Source organism: Chaetura pelagica, unplaced genomic scaffold (assembly GCF_000747805.2).
Source record: "Chaetura pelagica isolate M959 unplaced genomic scaffold, ChaPel_1.0 scaffold1203, whole genome shotgun sequence".
NCBI classification, from domain to species: Eukaryota; Metazoa; Chordata; class Aves; order Apodiformes; family Apodidae; genus Chaetura; species Chaetura pelagica.
In genome coordinates this window covers 45,811-65,040 of record NW_009952725.1, presented here as the reverse complement: position 1 = coordinate 65,040, position 19,230 = coordinate 45,811, and the positions used below count along the sequence as shown (strand labels likewise).

The 19,230-nt window shown below is 36.5% G+C and overlaps 1 protein-coding gene across 1 annotated transcript; it reads right to left on the bottom strand.

Annotated features, from left to right (window-relative positions):
* Nucleotides 1-232: 232 nt before the first annotated feature.
* On the bottom strand, nt 233-18,112 carry WDR20 (WD repeat domain 20; the record flags this gene model as incomplete). Its single annotated transcript, XM_009994694.1, has 3 exons — nt 233-775; nt 11,788-13,065; nt 17,915-18,112. Coding segments are annotated over 3 exons (1,530 nt in total), but the record flags the coding sequence as incomplete, so codon positions are not given.
* Nucleotides 18,113-19,230: the final 1,118 nt, after the last annotated feature.

Sequence of the window (19,230 nt, the reverse complement as noted above, 5' to 3'; positions counted from 1 at the left end):
TTATTTATACATATAATACAGAGCCGATTGCAGTTGGAAACAACAATATTAAAATAAATGTTTAATAGATACAAAGGATCTTTTCTCCACAACATAGTTTTTCTGGTGTCTGAACACCAATTTTAAAGTAATTCTCTATTAGCATTAAACTATTTAAGTGCAAAACAATTCTGTTTTAAAAATCTATGATTGCAGCATCCATCTTCCTGAATAACATTTTGAAGCCAGAAAGTAATGACTTTCATTTTCCATGAGTGCATTCCAGGCTGTCTTTTAGCCATCTCTGGTTAAAAAAATCAGTGCAAAATAAACAATGGTGAAGTACTAGTTTAACCATTGAACTTACTTGAATTTAAGAAACATACTTTATTTTACACTATATATATATATCTTTTATTTATATATTTATATAGAGATTAAATTACACTGGACTTGAAAAGTATAAAGAAAACAAAAAATGTTACTATTTTTTCCTGCAGCACCAGAGGAAGCTTTTTTTTTTTAAGTGAAAACTTCCTTGGTTGAGCAGCCTAGCAGTATTAGCTGTAATAAGAACTCATTACATTATTCCTTTGCAAATTACTATGTGATTCACATAACTCCATGTTTACACTCTGCCACATTATAATTTGTGATGCTCTTTGCCTGAAGAACAGCTTCTGGTTCCACTGTCATTACTTCTTGTCCTGCGTTCAGAGATTTGCTAGCAGTAGTGTGATGGCTATACTACAGTTCCACTTGGAGAATTGGCCTGGTTTTGGGATGACAATAAACCCTGCAAACAAAGCAGTTTACATTAATCCAGCAAGAGAACCTGACATTAATTTTATAAAGTTCTTAGCCTGAAGCTAAAATGAATACAATTTATTTTTACCACCACTTGCTTACTTGAGACATCAGCACCTTATTTCCTACATAAGAACTGAAGCCACGATGGTACCAGTGAAGCAGCACACAAAGTAAGCAAGCGTGTGCATTTATGATACATAATGAAGCTGATCCCAGCATTTGATTTAATCTACCTTGCATTTTGGGTCATTGTGATCTGAAAAACTTTTAAAATGATAGACCAAAAAAGTGCTCAGCATTTTATTAGGCAAGAAACAAACCTATTCCAGTATCAACAAGTTTGACACCTAACCTGATACAGGGAAACATTCAATCTCTTATATGCTATTATTGAATATTACAAGCTTTGAATAGAAAAATAGATTATATAACCAACTATTTATTTTGGTAATTTTAAAAGAGAATGAAACACTGAGCAAAAGTTCAGTAAAGATTTCCCATTGCAATTTAAATTTGCATTTAGGAAAACTTTTCACCAGTTTAACTACATCACCACTCAAATAAAAGAAGCTGTACTTAATTTCAGACAATCCCCCACCTGCAGGGCAGTCCTGGCTAGACAGAGGCTACTGTTCCAGATTTAGGGACAGGTATCACTGGATCGATTCTATTTCAAATTTATGTATAGTAGCCCCTTTTAAATCATTCACATAAAAGTAACCGTGTACCAGACTCACTTGAGAAAAGCTTCATAACAAAATACAGTTTGGTCTTCTTGCAAGGTCATTAGTTACAGCAAGTGCCAGCAGGCTGAGGAGCACGATAGGGCTGAGCTGGAAGCACACACCAGGGAGTGCGACTTCACTCTGCGACTCCTTGCTACGAGGCATGATAAATGCACCTCTAGCAGTTCCTCTCCACAGCTACCAGCTCAGGTTCTTACCTCAAAATTAAGATCCTGTTACTCAGATCCATCAACCTAGACAAGCTCAGGCAGCATTTAGCATACAGTGTGGAATTAAGTCACATCTTCAGAATCTATAGGAGCTCTTTCTTGCTTGGATTCAAGAACTGAAAGGTCTCAACTGATGGAAGAAAGCCCCGACTATGGATGGAAGAAAACCCTGACTATGGACAGAAGAGGTGGAAGGATGGCTGGCCTGGCTGAATTAAAGTCAAGTTTCTACTATAACCATAGCCCTTCTTTTTAAAAACCTGTACTCTCCCAGTTCAGACACATTGTGAATCTGGACACATTTGTAGGATTTACAGCAGACTCCATGTGTGCATGAACGTGTCTATATACACATGCACACACTTTATGTACCATTTATATGCAATCATATGCAATTTATATGCAATAAATTATGTGGCACTTAATTTGGTGCCCTCCATAGATCATACCTCCAGGAACTAGTACACTTCACTTGTTTATGTAGTGGATATCTGATTCAGACACTGGTGAGGTAGACTGAAGTGGGCTAGTCTTCACACTTGTTTGACACTCAGGATGTGCAAAGATAACTGCATATTTCACAAGAGCACAAAAATGTATTATTTTTGTTATTATTTGTTATTAGTTATCCCCTAGTTATTAGTTAAGAAACAGATAGTGAAAAAAGGCAGAATTTTAAACAAGCTACTGAAGCACTTCTATACATTTTTACTAAGGAAGTTTTGTGAAAAAATGATGAAGATGATGAAGCATTCTTCAGAAGTCTATTGAATCCACCAGCAACTGAAAGGCCTTTCTTGCCAGAAGATTACACCCACTAAGCAACCTCCAAGTACCCTGGAAAAAGATGTCCAAAGGTATTATTTTCAGTCTCTAATAAATCAATGATCCAAACTGTTCATATGCAAGTATGTGCTTCATAAGCACACAGAAAATACTAGGGATGGCATAACATGAAGTCTTTTTCAACAAGCTTGTAACTATGCTATACACATGAAGAGAAATAAGAATTCAGGTGAAGAGTAATTAATTTCCTTACTTCCCTAGAAACAGGTGGCACAAACTGAAATTCAGTGTGGTGCCTTAGTACCTGTGAACTAGCAGACACTCTGGAATTCGAGTTCCAAGACTAGAAACCCTTAAGGAGTTGCTCAGTCCTGGTTTCATCTTCCAGGCTGTGAATACTCCCCCGCTTTTAAGAGCAGAAGTGCAACACATGTGGCTCTGAGTAAGTGAATACTAGGAAATCCTTGTATTTCCATCCTTGCTCTTAATTAAATCTGGAACTCCAAGCAGGCAAGCCAGAGGAACACCAAAGTGGAAAGAATCTCAAGATCCTTATGCCACTGCAGACAAGACATTTCAAAAACACTGCAAGCACTGCCATGAAACTTGACACGGCTACAACAGCCATTCCAGAACTTCACTTCTGTGCGGGTGAAAACAGAAATCCTGTGGGTTCTTCCAAGAATTTAATTTCAGAAGACATCTTAGACTTTAGATGTTCATAAAAGAAAAGGAAGGATAAGAATTTGGGTGTTAGGCATAGAAGTTTTAGTGAAGTGTTCTTGGTGGGTCCTAAGGAACAAAAATGTTTCTATAGACTTGCCATTATATTAAAGCCTTTCAAGAAGGCTATTTAAGAAGTTATGTTAGATATAGCACAAGAAACTTTAGAAAGCCACATTAGAAAAGCAAGTGAAGTGTAAAAAAAAAATTAGTTTTGATACAAAAGTTACCTTGTAAGAGTCTGATCTGTAATACAAAGGGTGTGGGACTAGAATATTTGTAATTGCCTTCTCTGGGAATTACATGATGGATAAGGTTATGAAAAATACAGAACACTCCTGCCTGTAAAGAAGTAATAACAAACAAGACTACAGTGCCTTCTGGGATGAAACCACCCAGTCTAGTCAACCAGGTGGTAAACAATGGAACAAAAGCTGCAGCAACTACGTAGTGCAACAGCGAAGCTGGGGAGTTTAACAGCCATGATAGTAAACACAGAACTGAGATGGGACAACTGCAGATCTGCCACATGGCACAGGGCACCAGCTTGAAGTTTAACAACAGATCATACTGAGCCAGCAGCAGGAACAAATTAACAGACTGTTCAAAGATTTTGAAAAGAAAAGTAGTTTTTTATTAGTAGTATTATTTTGTCAGCACATGGATCTAGCAGAGGGTGGGAAATGGAAGAGTTATGAGAACCAAGCCAGGAACTTGATAAAACAATCTTTGTGACCACCTCAGAAAGGCTTCTCCAAGTAGGTGCTACATTACTAGCCATCCTACTGGAAAACTCTATGGCTGAAATGTGCTTCTTTAGCAGAGCACTGCATCATTTCTCTTATGTCAATTAGCAGTGTGACAGTATTTAACACAGCCTGCTTCAGCACTAGTTGCTCAGGCTATTCCATGTTTATCTATGCATTCTCTGACTTGCCAAAAAAACACGGAACCTGGTATTAGTTATGGCTTTTCATTCCTACCCCTGCAAACCTATTTTTACAAAAAAAAAAAAAAAAGGCATCAAAAAGGTCATTTTCACCTGAGGTTCACGTCACTCATAGCTGTGATCTGTTCAGAAAAATCTGCAGCAGTGTTAATACTAACCCTCCTCACAATTCATGAGATGGCACTTTTTTTTTTTTTTTAATTCCACATATGCTCCAGTCCAAAGTCTTTTTTCCAAAGACAGGAAATGCATGATTTCACAACAGAAACTAGTTCTACAAAAGATCAGCACAGAAGTGCTGTATTTAAAAAAAAAATAGTAAATCAGGAAGATATGCAGATACCAAGTAGAAAAAATGCCATCAGTAACTACTGAGTTAATTTTTTTTTCAAGTAGAGATTAACTGGAGCTGAAGATGCAATCTTGTGTAGTTTCAGTAACCTAGATAAATAAAACTGCAAGTTTGGACACATGAGCAGGTTAATGTGAAGTTAGTCTCCATTCTACTTCACAGTGCCCTTGGCACATGCTCAGTCTTCATAGACGGCTCAGCCGTAACTCGCTGGACATCAGGACCCTGCACCTCCTTTCTACCTTCTGTTTGGAAATTGAAAGGTACAAAAAACAAAGCAAATGGTTCAATGTAACAAGCCACTAATGTAAAAAAGAAAAAAAAAGTCTCAGTACACTTCACTAATTCAATTAAACCAGTTTTAAAAATGGCTGAATTAATAAATGCCCATACAAAAATGACATTAACTTGTCAAACCGTTACTGCTACTGCCAGCATGTGAAATAATGGGAATTTATTACTTGAAGAACATTCCATGGGTATTTTATTCTTGTCCAGAATGGTGATATTCCTGGAGTAATCTGAAAAAGTAATCTGAGACCTTTGCTCCACAAAAGAGCCAATGGTCCAATACAATTTTTGAGCAACAATAACATGCCAAGACAGAATGAGAATTTTCATATTTGTTTAAAATTCTGTAGTCAGATCAGCTGAACTGGTCTTAAGATTTGCATGAACAAAGTCTCTGACAGTTTTTTATCCAAATGAATCAGCATTTATTAACATAAGTCTCTGAACTGCATATACTCACTAAATCAGATCTTAATCTCTTATGAACTCATAAAATTAATTAGCTTAAAATGTTCAAGGAAGCACATGCTGAACATTCACATAACATACTACAAAGAAATTCTCTATGGGATTTAGGGGGATACAGCAAAGCTGACAGCTATCTTTACACAGTCTGTATGTTCAGTAAAGAGAATTTTAAATACATTATTTTCTGATTGCTTTTTTCTTTGTTCCACTAGCTTTACAAAAATTATAAATGCTTAAACAATTTGACAGCAGATCTTTTCAAAGAATGTAGCAGCATCAAGGAGGTTTCACTTGCAGCTTCTCTTCCATGTACATAAAGATTTTTCTCCTAACAGAGGTGTATCACCATGTTACTCATTGCTAACAAAAAGAAAAGGCTGCTAGAAAACCAGCAGACTAACCAGGAGTCTGTATAGTGATATTAGGTAAGACTACTTCAAGTATATGATTGGCAAATGGAAAATATGCATGTCCAAGAGAAAAAAAAATAAATTAAGATGCAGCGACTTGTGTGCTTGGAAAAGCACAAAAGGCTTTTGCCAGAAGAAACTTGAGTTGGCTCAAGCAATAGGACCTTAAACTTCATTTAGGTAGCAAGGTCTCACATGCTTAGGAACAGCTGTTTCTTTAGCTTCCTCCAACTACAGAAGTTTGTAAGGTTTAAAATTTTCAAATTAGAAAATAATGAAATGGAGATAACCCAGGGAAAACCTCAAGGGAAAGCACAGGACTTCAGGCAAGCCCATTTTGGTTACTTGTAAAGTAATTGTCATCTTGACAGAAGAAATGAGCCAAGTGAATTTGATAAGGTTGATCAGCACCTACCTAAAAGCCAACTTCAAAAACCAGAAAATAATGTGAACATACAAGTTAATTCCTTAAGAAGTTTGTGCAACATTATTAAAGACAAGCAAGAGGATGCTTTAATGTTCCAAGATACCTTTTGCCTAAATATCTTCTATGAGCACAGGACTTGTGGAAGTCAGTTTTCTTTCATGCTCACACTGACTGAGGAGAATCTGGTTTGACCAACCAGTTCTTGCATCATTTCATGTAACTGGCTGTTCCCCAAAGCTTTCAGGACAGATTTAATTTTGTTCATTTATTGGCACCTATTCTTAAATATACACATATGTTATATATATAGACCACCACAGTGGTCAATCAGTACCTTCTGACATGCCAAAAGGTTCTCAAGTTCACATAAGAAAGATAGTTTCTCAGCTTTAGTCTGCAGAGTAGACTACAGAATCCTACTTCAGTTAGACTGGGCCCAAAGTAACTTTTCAATTAAAATGTCCCAAAAGTGCCTTTGAAAAAGTGCAGTAACTATCTCGTTTTTTGGCTTGTTGATCAGTTAACACAGAACCACTGCTGCAAAGGTGACATAATCCCATCTTAAGCCTTTGCCTAAACTTGTTTCAAGGAATTTTGTAGTCTAAGTTATAGACTAGTTTAGTTCTACTTCAGGTAAGTTTATTCCTAGGCTAGCCAGTCTTCCAGACAGAAAGCACTTGAGTCATCTGAGTGAGCCATACCCTCAGGGATATTCAGTATTCATTAGGTAGATTACAAGATCTAAAGCTGGAATAAAGAACATACCCTGCACCAGAGTCCATAGCGGAAAGAGCTCCTGTAGAGTCCCAGAAGGAATGACAACACTTTGCCCCTGCTCCTATTTAACAGGTAGGCAGAGAGTATCTACATACATCCACGTTTTACTGAATCTGAGGTTAAACAACTTTGATAAGTGGTTTGGTAAGTATTCTATTTTGTATTACTCTAGCCCTAAAAGAAAATAAGTATCATGAGACATGACCTTATCAGCAAGATCTAAACATCAAAATGTATGCATCATCTTGTGATGAAGTGAAATATCTACTCAGAGCAGGTTACAGGATGCAATCAACTTCTGACTTTAAAATATGGCAAGTTAACAGCTTTCATTGTGGCCTTTAGTTCAGTACAGTATGATAGCATAAGACCACCTAAGGACTGCAAGATAAATTAAAACTCAAATGTGGAAAGGACTATTGAAAGTTATCTACATTTACAGTTCAATCACACATTTTTATTTAACATCAGTATACAGAGGACAACCCCAGCAAGTTATTTTGTAATGTCAAGTATTTAGTAAAGTTCTTCAGCTGTAACAGTGACAACAGCTAAAAATAAGCAGTATGAAACAAACATGATCTTCTTAAAATTATAAATATACCAACAATACTTCTTAAAGCTTAATTATTGCAACAGTTAAATTAACAATAGTTCATGTTAGAAAGGCTCTATGAAATTTATTCAAGTTGTCAAGAAATTAGATGGAAGTGTAAAAAGGAAATACATATGAATTTTACTTTTGATTTTCACTAAAGGTAGTCAATACAATTTTGTACAGTATCACCTAACATGTCAATCTTTAACAAACGCCAGTATACAGAATTCATGAAATGCGGAAAAAATAGTTTAATCTTTACATGTAAATCGACAGTAAATTAACTGACACAAATTTTATTATTGTAACATAAGCAGGCCAGCATTTTAAATATTAATTTAGTAGCTTTATGTTGTTAATGGGGCAGACATATACAGTCATTCCAAGTACATAATCAAATTTTAAGAGGTGATAATTCCAAACATGGGTCTTCTAAAAAGTGTTTAGTAAAAGTCATGTTATTTCCTAATCCAGACATCCTCATCATAAAGCCTTTACAGGGTTATGATCTCTCCTGGCTTTACTGGAGCCACTAGTCACACCTTCTCACACACGCACAAACACGCATACCTTGCTATAAATATCACACCAGTGTACTCGGTTTAAATTCACCCTGATAGTGCGGGTTTGCCATGTGCAACTCTGCTATTATGCACATCACAGAAAACTTCAAATTTCAGCATGGTAACCTGAAGTCATATAGCTGTGTTTCAGTTTTACTATAATCATCCCTGACGTTTATACAGATACCGTATCACGTTGAAAGAAATCTATTTGATAGTACTTAAATACCAGCAATTGAACTTCAATTGTAATGGTGAAATGCTCCTTTCCATTGAGGAAGAATTAGTATGTATAGCTGCTCCTCTCAAATATAGTACATGAATGTTTAAGTACTTTCACTAAAACAGAAGTCATACTAAAACATGATACTGTACTACAATTGTAGTTAACTAGGAAATTCAAGGATGTTATAATTTAAGTCTAAATTTTCCTGTACAATAAGTCAAATAAATAAATTCCATGTGCATTTGCTTTACAAAATGGTAGCATGTTTATCTTGCTAGGTTATACACTGCCATTTCACCTGCTCATACTTCTGCCTAATCTTACCTTGAGCTTTCTCACAAAGGAATCAACTCAACAACTTTCATTTAGATGAAATGGAGTCACTCTGCAAGATGGTGAGGAGTTAACTCTAATGACAAATACAGAAATCTTACAGTTTCTCTGACCACTGAAGTTCAGAGAAAACTTGTTTTGCATATCCAGGTACCACTTTGGATTTGTGGGGGTTTTTTTTGTCAGTTTTTAATTGCTTCTACAGGTTCTGTAATTCAGATTAAAGTAATTATGAAGATGACACATGAAGCTTACCTTGGTTCCTTTAAAATTCTTTTTCTATGTTTTCAGATTAATACAACAGTTCTGTAGTCACATTTAGGTTTCCCATCAGAAGCTGGGAAAGACAGGGTGGGGAGAGGACACAGCCAACCATCACCACGTTAAGAAGAAAGCACATACTTCTCACCACACTGAACCTTCTTCCTCAGAAACACGCTAACAAAAAGTGAGAGTAAAAAACTGAAACTAATTAATCCTGAGCTTCATTCAACTTGCTTTTAAAGCATGTTGCCATTCACTTGAACTCACACTGACTGTGAGTTAGTACAACAATTCAGGAAGTGCAATGCAACGCTGGTGTATCCAGTGAGGAAGCTCAAGGTATGATTATGGAAACACTGAAGTAGTAATTTGGAAAGCTTATAAACAGTCAGGCCCCAATGTAAGCACTGTACAGCCTACCAGTCATAATAGGAATCGTGGCTGAAGAGACATTTCTGGATTTGTTTTTTTTTCCACTAAGGGCAGCACCAGCCCAACCAGAGAAGTGAAGAGAACTTGTCATACAGAACTTGTCCAATTGCCCAGCTCATCTTTTGATGGCTATTAAAAGTGAGAGGGAAAGGTAGCACTGGCTCAATGGAAATTACGTTAGACACTGCAAGACTGCTTCAGTTTTCCATCCAATTCTTTCTTTAGGCTGGCAGTGGCATGAATTTAATGAAGGCCTTTTGAGACATCAGTGGAAGAAGCATCAAGATTCAGAGGCTTTCACTCTAGAGTTGGCAGACAAAAACATGACGGGATTTTATGATCACTTGGGGACCCATGTTTCAAAAGGAAGACTAGAAATAGCAGCTTGAAACCCCAGAGTAATGGGATGGCCTAGGTTAAAACAGCTGGCAAAACAGAAATGAATGGTATATAACCCAGTAAGAAAGACATTACCATGAGTGTTTTATACTTTTGACAATTTTCATTAAATAAAATTATTAAGTGCTTTCCTATAAACAAAAAGGATGCTCATAACGTCCTTCTGGCACAAGTATTTCCTATCGAAGCCCTGTAAACATGCCACCAAAATTTAGTTTTTAACAGCACAGTGAGCTCACTAAAAATGCAAGTGAAATCAGAAAAACAAATTAATTTGAAAATTTCTAAGTAAATACTTCCTAAACAATATGGCATTTACATCAGTGTGCAATATATTACTTTTGAAAGTGATAACTTCTGCATGAAAATTACTTACCTGTAATTAAAGTTTTCCATATTGGCCAATACATAAATCCTGATTTTTTGGTACTGCATACTTTATCTCTGAAATATTTGAAATGTCATATTCCAAATCAAAGTCAATACACAAAAATATTTAAGTTAAACCCAGTCTAACAAAACACACCTCAGCCACTGAAAGGAAATTTAACGGTGTAGTGTTTAGTAGCACACAAAGGAGTTTTAGAACAAAAAAAGAAATATAGGTCACAACAGAAATCTGAGGCACTGCTGTACATGTATAATTAATTCATAAGACATAAGAATTGCACTGAGTCACAGAACTGATAACTGCTGTAGTATTTTCATTACAACAAGCATCATTTAAAATAGTTTAGTGTTTGAGGGGTAGTGGCTTTTGGGTCTTTTTTTTTTTTTTAGTTAAAAGCAGGCATAGCTCTCAAGACATACCTATGTTGTGACAAATTTGGTAATATTGCAATGAAATTATTATACAAATAGTTTAAGAATAACTATTGAGTTTCACTTAAGAGTTTATGGCAATGGAGCTGTGGTATATAAATACATAGAGCTTCGAAAGTCAGATTTATGAACCAAATAGTTAAAACCTAATGAATATCAGATTTTCATTTAGGTTGCCCAACAGGGCAGATTATTTCTCTCTCTTCAGGTGATAACCTACATCCTCTTTCAGAATTTTTCACAACTTATTTTTTTTTTTTCCTAGATCTGGTAACATGTTTACAGCCTTATTTCTTTAAAATGTTTCTGGCAAACAGAGCTATTGTAGCACAAAGTACTGTTACTAAAATAATCACCACATTTAGCTTCATTCAAAATTTAGCTTGCTATATACTGGACAGAAGAAAAAAATGAAGTCTTATCTGTGTTCAAGTGCATTAAGAACAAGAGTTAAAACTAGTAATGTATTTTCATGAAGGTTCAACTGATAGAACAGGTGCCATCAAAAAGCACGAGCTTGTCAATGATCACATTGTCTAACAAAACTGACAGTAATGTAACACTGACACTACTAAGAGAAAGCTTGCATGGTTTTCCCTAACTTAACAAATAGGTAAGTAAAAAATTAGAGTTTCTTGATAATACTGAATCACAATTTCAAAAGCATAAGCTACAGTCAGTAGAGGGCTCACAAATCTGTGCATAAAATGGTTGACGTTTTAATAAGAAGTGGTTTTACATTAATAGCAGGCCACCACAGAAAAGCATGGAGAAACAAAACACATTGGTTTGAATTTCTTCAGAGGCTCACATTTCTTATTAGACTTAAAAGCAGCATCTTTTCATAAGCTACTCTCATTGGGAGTGCTGTATTTTGTAGAAAACATTAGAAGATTATTTTAGTGACTGACAGGTTTTACTTCAATTTTACATAAATAGCTTTCACCATATTGTGGTTATGCTTAAGTATAAGAACACTGATCAATAGTTTAGATGCACAGTATTTATTTCTTCTGCTGGAAGGCAACTATACTTAATAATTGTATCCAAGACACTTCAAATCATTCAGAAATATGGCATGCAGTATCCAAAAGTATGGCTCTGAGGATTTTTTTTTACATTAAGCATAAAGAAATTTTATACTCAACATTCATTTATATTTCAAGAAAACTACCTATTCAGAGTTCTAGTTCTTTGATGCAGCATTAAGGATTAAAACTTACCACTTTACCAGGCCTTGCCCATGTGCAAATAAATCCCTCCTGACAAGCAGTGACTATACAGTCTTCAAGAAAAATTAACACAGTCAGTCTTTCATGTGCTATCTTTTTACAGATAAGAGGCTCTAACAAGGGAACATCTTCCATTCGGGGACAGAGAGGTGTTCCCAAAGTTTTAGCTGGGTCCGTTTTGGTTTTAGTAACTAGGTTCAGTTTGTCACTGCTTTTGCTAGATATATGTCCCATGCTATGATTTCTCTTGTGATCTTTTTCATGGTGTCTTTCCTTCCGATCATGCAGCGATAAGGTTGCAAATTTACTAACACCAGAAGCAATGGCACCATCCATGACACTGCTTTTACTGCCAGCATTTGAGACTGCAGAGTGTGGAAGGCTGTTTGACCGTGGAAGAGGAGGGGGTACAGAGTTTCCAGGTGTTGTGATACTGTTTCCATTACTTCCGGGGTTAGTTCCACCACTTCCAGCAGCTGGACTTGTGGCATTCATGACATTTGTATGTGTCCTTGCTCTTGAGAGAGGTTGGTGGGGGAAGAGGATATCTTCTGTAAGGTCCCACAAACAGAGCTGTGTGTCCTGGCCTACTGAACCAAATCTATACGTAACGCTTACTGGGCGACTGTCTGTAGAGTTCCTTTTGGATAGCCTAGATTGTGTACTATTTGCTCGATCTCTGCCAAAATGAAGGTCTTGAAAATCCTCATCACTTCCACTAAATTCCATTGGGTCACTCTCTTCTACACTAGTAGTATATGGATCAAAAGCAACAACGCTGACCCACGATTTATGTCCGTGGCCTCTCGCTATTACTCGACAGTCCACGAAAGACCAAACTGTTACCAAGTCATCCTCTCCACCTGTCACTATGTATTTCCCATCAGGACTCCAACACACACAGAGCAGTCCTCCAAAGTAGCTTTTCATTGTACCATGCAATTCCACGGAATCAAAGTTAAACACACGAAGAAAACCATCCTGGCTCACACACGCCAAGAACTTCCCATCTGGGGAAAAGGCAAATTCATTCAGGGCACCCTCACCTACTGTCCATTTAAGCAGAGGGTTTCTTGTGGATTTACTCTTGCAAGTGTGAACTGCAAAACTTTCTCCTTGTTTAAGTAGCTGGTAGTGCGGGGCTGTGGTACCACAAGTGTGCTCCACGTTATACAAGTACATATTGCCACTGGAATGAGCTACTAGGAAAAGGCTTTCCGAACCTGGTACCCATTTTACACAGGTTACTCTGGACTTGTCTATTAGTCTCTGTGAAAAACAAAAAAGATACACATAAGAAAGTCTGAAAATTAAAGTTTTACTCATTAAGTGTAAATGTGAGCTATCTAGGGGGACAGGGAGCAATACTCAACACAAGTGAACTTGGGTTTCTAGAAAGGAGCTATGTTACTGTATTTGCAAAATACTTATCTTATGAAGCAGTAAAAAGGAAATTATTTTTAGACAAAGTGCTACCAAAGGTTATTATTATGGTCCGTTCACATTCCACAAAGAACACACTTCAATCAAGCCAACCTGTTATTTTGAATTTAAAGGTACCGTTCTTAGGTTTATTTTTTGCTGTGTAGGTTGGTTGTTTCCTTTTCATGCTTTTCAAGAAAACACAGAATAAGCTAAAGGGAAAAAGGCATTTACTCATCTGTACTACATAGCAAACAGACAACAAATCAACAATAAATTTAGACTCTAGTTTTATCTGAAATCACAAATAAAAGTCATCCTCTGAAAAAAACAGCCTTTAGAAGCCTTTAGCAGCTTTAACTCATTCAGGGAGCAAAAGCAGTGACCCTATTATGTGGCCAGAAAGTTAGCCATTAAAAGCAGGAGGTTCAGTGAAGTCAGAAGGCACCACATACTCTTCACCTTGGAATCCCCACCCTCTAATTACTTTTCATTTGTTAGCCAAAGACCTGTCAATACCCTCAGTTACCACCCAACATAGAAGTTTCCTTTAAAGAAAAACTTCTGTTTTAATAGAGTCCATAATTGCAAAACAACTAACGTGCACACTAAACATTCCTGATCATCATGTCTTCAACTCTAAGAACTGAGATAAAGTTTGACTCTTTGAGTTTGCTAATGTAGTTCTGGTGGACTTTAAAACCTACCAAGTTGCCCACAGCATCACTCAACTGCAACTTGGAAACAAGTAATTCTTTACATGCACATTCAAGATTTGTATTTGGCAGAACTGATTACAGGCTGAAAAAGGAGTTGAGGAAAAAAAAAAAAGGCAAGAATGCAAATACAGAGCACCTAAGGAAATACCAGAACAAGTTAAAAAAGCATCAAAAAAGCAAAAAATAAAATTAGCCAGAATCTTGCTATGTTGTTTATCACAAACTAAAAAAAATACCACAACAATTGAAGGTTATCCATTCTAGGCCTTTAACTGTCACCAGAAAACATAATCTGATCATTTCAGATTATACTTTTGCTACTGTCAACCTTGGTTAAAGATGAGAAAGCCTCTCTTCTGCCATTTCTCATTGGTTAAATTAGCCATTTTGTAGTTGAGAGCTTAAAGATGTAACTTGATCTGCGAACTTTCTAGAACTCAAATGCAGTAGCTTTGAAATAACATTCTTAGCTTCTGTTGTGGTATTTTAAATAGTTTGTCCTGTGTTCATCAGATCATTCATGTCTCTGCAATGATGATATCACAAATACGAGACAGCAAGTTACCACCAGGTAACACACACGAAGAAAATGCAGACAAGGATCATCAGCCCACCTGGCTTGCTATCAGCAATAGTTTTCTCAATATGAAACTACCACTAATATAGCAACAATGTGAAATTTCCAGCTCTCTTTTTCTAGAGCAGCTCAACCTGACATACAACCTTTACTCCTAAGAGTAGCTGCTCAACATTTTTACTAGAAATGGCATTTTAATTCCATAATCACATTGAGCTACACAATCTTAAAATACCATACAGAAATCCTGTAAACCTGATCTTTACCTCAAGAAGACTATTAACAAAAAAGTTCAATGAGAACACATTAGCTCAAAGAGACACGATACAGAGAGGCTTTGAGCTGGTATCTAGCAAGTTACTAGAACTCATCCTCTTAAACCATCAGAGCTTTAAACTCAGCAAGAAGATAAAACTGAAGTTATGACTTCCTGAAGCTTTAAAAGCTTTAAATTGGGCTCACACATTTCTGCAGCATAACAAGGACTTAAAGTCAGTATGACTGGCAGATGCATTACAAGAATGGACTGAATAAAGTATCAAGCAAATCAGTGAAGTAGCTGGGATAAGGAGCTTGTGTTGAGTTTGGTGAAACAATAAGAAGTGAAGGAACTTAAATCACCAGTCAGGAAGACTCTGGTAACCATATTCTGAACATGCTTGAAGGGACAAAATTTTATGCACAGGCCACAAAGAAGTGAAAAAACAGAGGCAATCATGTAATATGCATTCAGGTATGTCAGGTCTAACAATAAGCTTTGGCAACACATGTATAGGAGAAGTTTATTAGGGAAAAATGCAGCTTAAGGCTTTAGTTTAAATTAGAATATTTATTTTTTTTAAGGGATGAAAGAAACAATTCAATTGCCTAACTCTAGAATAACCAGCTAACACCTGGAAACAACTGAATCTGTGAGGTATACTTGGTTGGTTTTGGGATAAGAAAATATCACCAATTTGATTACTCACAGCCTGAAGGAATACCACTGCGCCTTTAGGTAGGCAGCCACAAGCTGAAAACTATCACCCAACTCAGCCTTTCAAGTCCTCATAGTCTTCAACATCAATAGAATTTTTTTTAAAAGTGAGAAGTAAAACTGAATTGAGGCTATTGCATTTTAAGTTCAACATAGCCTTCTGTGTTATTTCACGTAGCACATACGATTAAGTGCTGTCCTGACTGCTTTATCACAGGTGATAGTCAAAACAGCTCTGGGCTACCTGAACCACCAAGTTAGTAAGAGGATAGGTGGTGAATTCTGTTTAGCACTAGTGCTAAACCTGTCAAAAGATGTATACACTCATTTAGACCAACTTCTGCCTATGAAGATACTTTTATTCTCAAACTCTAAACATTCAAAAACCAACAAGCATCTCCATCTTGAAGCAAGTGAAGTGGCTCAAACATAAATGCTGACATTTCTCTGAAATGTTTCAGATGCAAGCCAGAACTTCCAAACACACCCATAGCAAACTTAAATACTGTAACTGTCAGATGAAAAATATATCCAAGCAGATAAGATCAGTGTAGGTAGTAAGAATCTGTCATTTAACTCTAACCTACTGTGTTTGGTAGCACTACACAAATCCTTATGTCAGCTTTGTAGAAAACAAATCTTATTTAATTTCCACCAAACTGTCAAAGGATGCATTTCCACCACAGTGAAGTAATGCCGGTAATAGCACAAAGAAAAGACAATACTGTCTAAGAGAAAATGGCTTCAATGCTTCCATCGTTTGTGGGCTACAACAAGACCTATTCAGCCTGCAATGCAGCTTTACACTGGAGATTACTAGATAATAAACAACATCAAAACATGCATTGGAACTTTATGCAAGTATTTCAGCAGGAGGTTTTTTTGAAAGCAACTATAGCTCAGCTATGAGTGGGAACTCTTCTGTGATATGAAACTCTAGCTGTTTATAGTATTTCTACTGCTATTTGTAATACTTACGCTATTACATATAAGATCAGAGCTGTACTTATTCAAGTAACTTTTTCACATTGAGACTACCATTCCCAGTGCTGAAGCTGCAGCAATGACAAAATTTAGGTTTTTTTGGTGTGGGGTGGGTTGTGGTTTTTTTTTAGGGGTGGTAGTGCAGGGGGAGAGATGTTAGGACAATGCTAAAATGAACATTTCAGCTACTTATACAGAGCTTTATATCAGTGTACTCCATGCAATATGAAGAAATCCTCCAGCACAGTTTCCCACTTGACAAAAGCAGACAGAAAAAGTAGGTGGGGAAAGGCTAGTCAAGGAGCAAAATGCCCCTCTTCTGATTTAGATGTAGCTACTTTTAGAAAGCTGAGGAAGAATTAGTTCTAATCATAAAACATTGAGAACAATACTTCAATCTTTTTTGTACAAAGAGCAAAGCAACACATCTCTCTGAGGTGGGAAAGATTCTTATTCAGTTTGAAAGCTGAGAAAGGCTTAACTTCCTCTGCAAAGCTCTTACACACATTTGAAATTTCTAAAAGAAAAGAAAAAATATTTCTAAAAGAAAAAAAAGGAAACCTACAAAGCTCTTTGCTATCCTTTTCCCCCATTCACCTGCAACAATGCAGAAAAAGGAGAAAAAAAAATAATCCCCAAAAACCCAATCATTCCCCCCAAACCACCCAAATTCCCATAGTTTATCCTCTGCAGAAAATGCTGTCAGAAGTTGTACCAGTTCTTAGATTTCTCTCCCTGCTAGCATCCAGACACTTACTCTTCTAAGGCTGCCAATACTTCCAGATTATCAGAGCCAGCGGTCCTTCAACTTTGCACTAGTCCCTCTCCCATAGTCCTCCCTTCTATCTTTCCTTCTTGCACAGTGGCAGAAAAAACAGATTGAGTTTCTTTCACGAACATCACATGCCAAGATCCCGTAAGCCTTCAGCTTTTTTTGGGCAGCATTCAGCTTGATATCCTAATCTTCCCTAAGCAAGCTTTTAGGAATCCTTGATATAGGCAGTTTCTGCTGTAACACTATAATAAAAATTGCTAATTTTACTTTATTTAATATTTTGACCATAATATATTCACTAAATAGGGACTTAAAATGTTTTCTTCTTCATTTGGAACCAGAAGTCTCAGTAACAACTGAATACAGAGCACACGCAGCAATATTTAGATTTGCACACCTTTCTACCAGTTAACTGTCACTAACTCTAGTTACAGTGCTATCCAAACTAGAAAGTCCTAATTTTTAATCTCAAACCCCCAAAGGTTCCTTCATGAATAACATTTTTGTGTAGGTACTCTAAGCCAATGAAACAGCTGTAAAACAAAGGTAGTGACTGAATGATAAGCTATATAGGCAAACAGAGCTACCTGCAGAACTTTTGAGAATCTAGGATCTTTAATATCACAAATAAATAATGTGCAAACAACATTAAGATTTATACTTACTTCCTCATTAAATAATTTGCTAGTTTCTTTTTTAATAGGGTCTATAAGTTGGACCTGGCCTGCAGAGAAGCCCACCAGAAGAGAGACACTTTCTGCTGTGGCCGTTAAGTGATTGAAGTCATGGCATGTAGGTTGTGTTCCTTTGTATATCCTTTTGTCTATTGGTTTACTCAAGTCCGCAGCCTGCAAAGAGAGAAAACAGAATTAAGATGGTTTATTAGACTTCAGGTACATAATCACTTCTATTTGCAAATGTTTATACTAAGCAACAATATATGCAGTGATAAAACCCTACTTTAAAAAGCAGTTTTGTATTTATCAAAGTTGTCCAAGATGCCGTCAAAAGGATTGTCATCCCATATAATGCAATACCTGGGTTTTTCAATACTGCTACATGCTATACCTACTCTAGTGTTTGCAACTACAAGTGACAGAAGAATGATAACTATTCAATAACACAAAGGACATTCAGTCCTTAAGATCAACCTATTCCCAGAAGGCTTCTCCTGTCAGAGGAGGCATTCCATCACAGATGCAAGATATCATCTACTTGCCTAGTAGCAGCAGCTTTCTCAAAATTGAGTACAACTGATATTGGATTAAAACTAGCCTATTTGCAGTCACTTGATTTTTGTACTGGAAGTTTATCCTTTTGTAACAGGTAAACACACTACATTAGTCTCAATAATAAAAAAAATTATCAACTAGATCCCAGGAGAGCATCTTCTAGGAATACTGACTCAAGATGCTGATACTGTGGTTATAAAATACATTTTAAGCCATTAAGCTACAAAGTTAATTGTGCTTCTGACACTGAATACAGAATTCAAATATAGCTCAGACAAAATAAGGAAACTGAGGAACTTCAATATAAACAACTGAAGATCTAGCACTGAAGTGTCAGAAGAATCAAAGAACAGAAAAGCAATTTTAAATGCTCTCTCAGTTGTGTAACCTATGTTTATCACCACATCACTACTGAACAGACAACCTATTCTTTCATCATCAAGAGATTAAAACGCACACACTTAATATGCAACATCATACATCAGGTTCAAACTTTTTTTTTTTTTAAATCCCTACTTACTAGATTCAAAGTCTGTAATTAAAAATCTGCCGACCTGCAGTTACCCAACAATATTACAGACGTGAGATGTAGTTGTGACTTGGGACTGATTCTAATTTTGATATCTACTTTTTCAGTATATTTAGTCAGAGGAAATTTGGCCAGCAATATAAGAAATGAAACTTCTTTGAGGAAGATGACAAGCTTCACACGAAAGGAAATTCTCCGGTGTATTAAACCTTCAAGGATG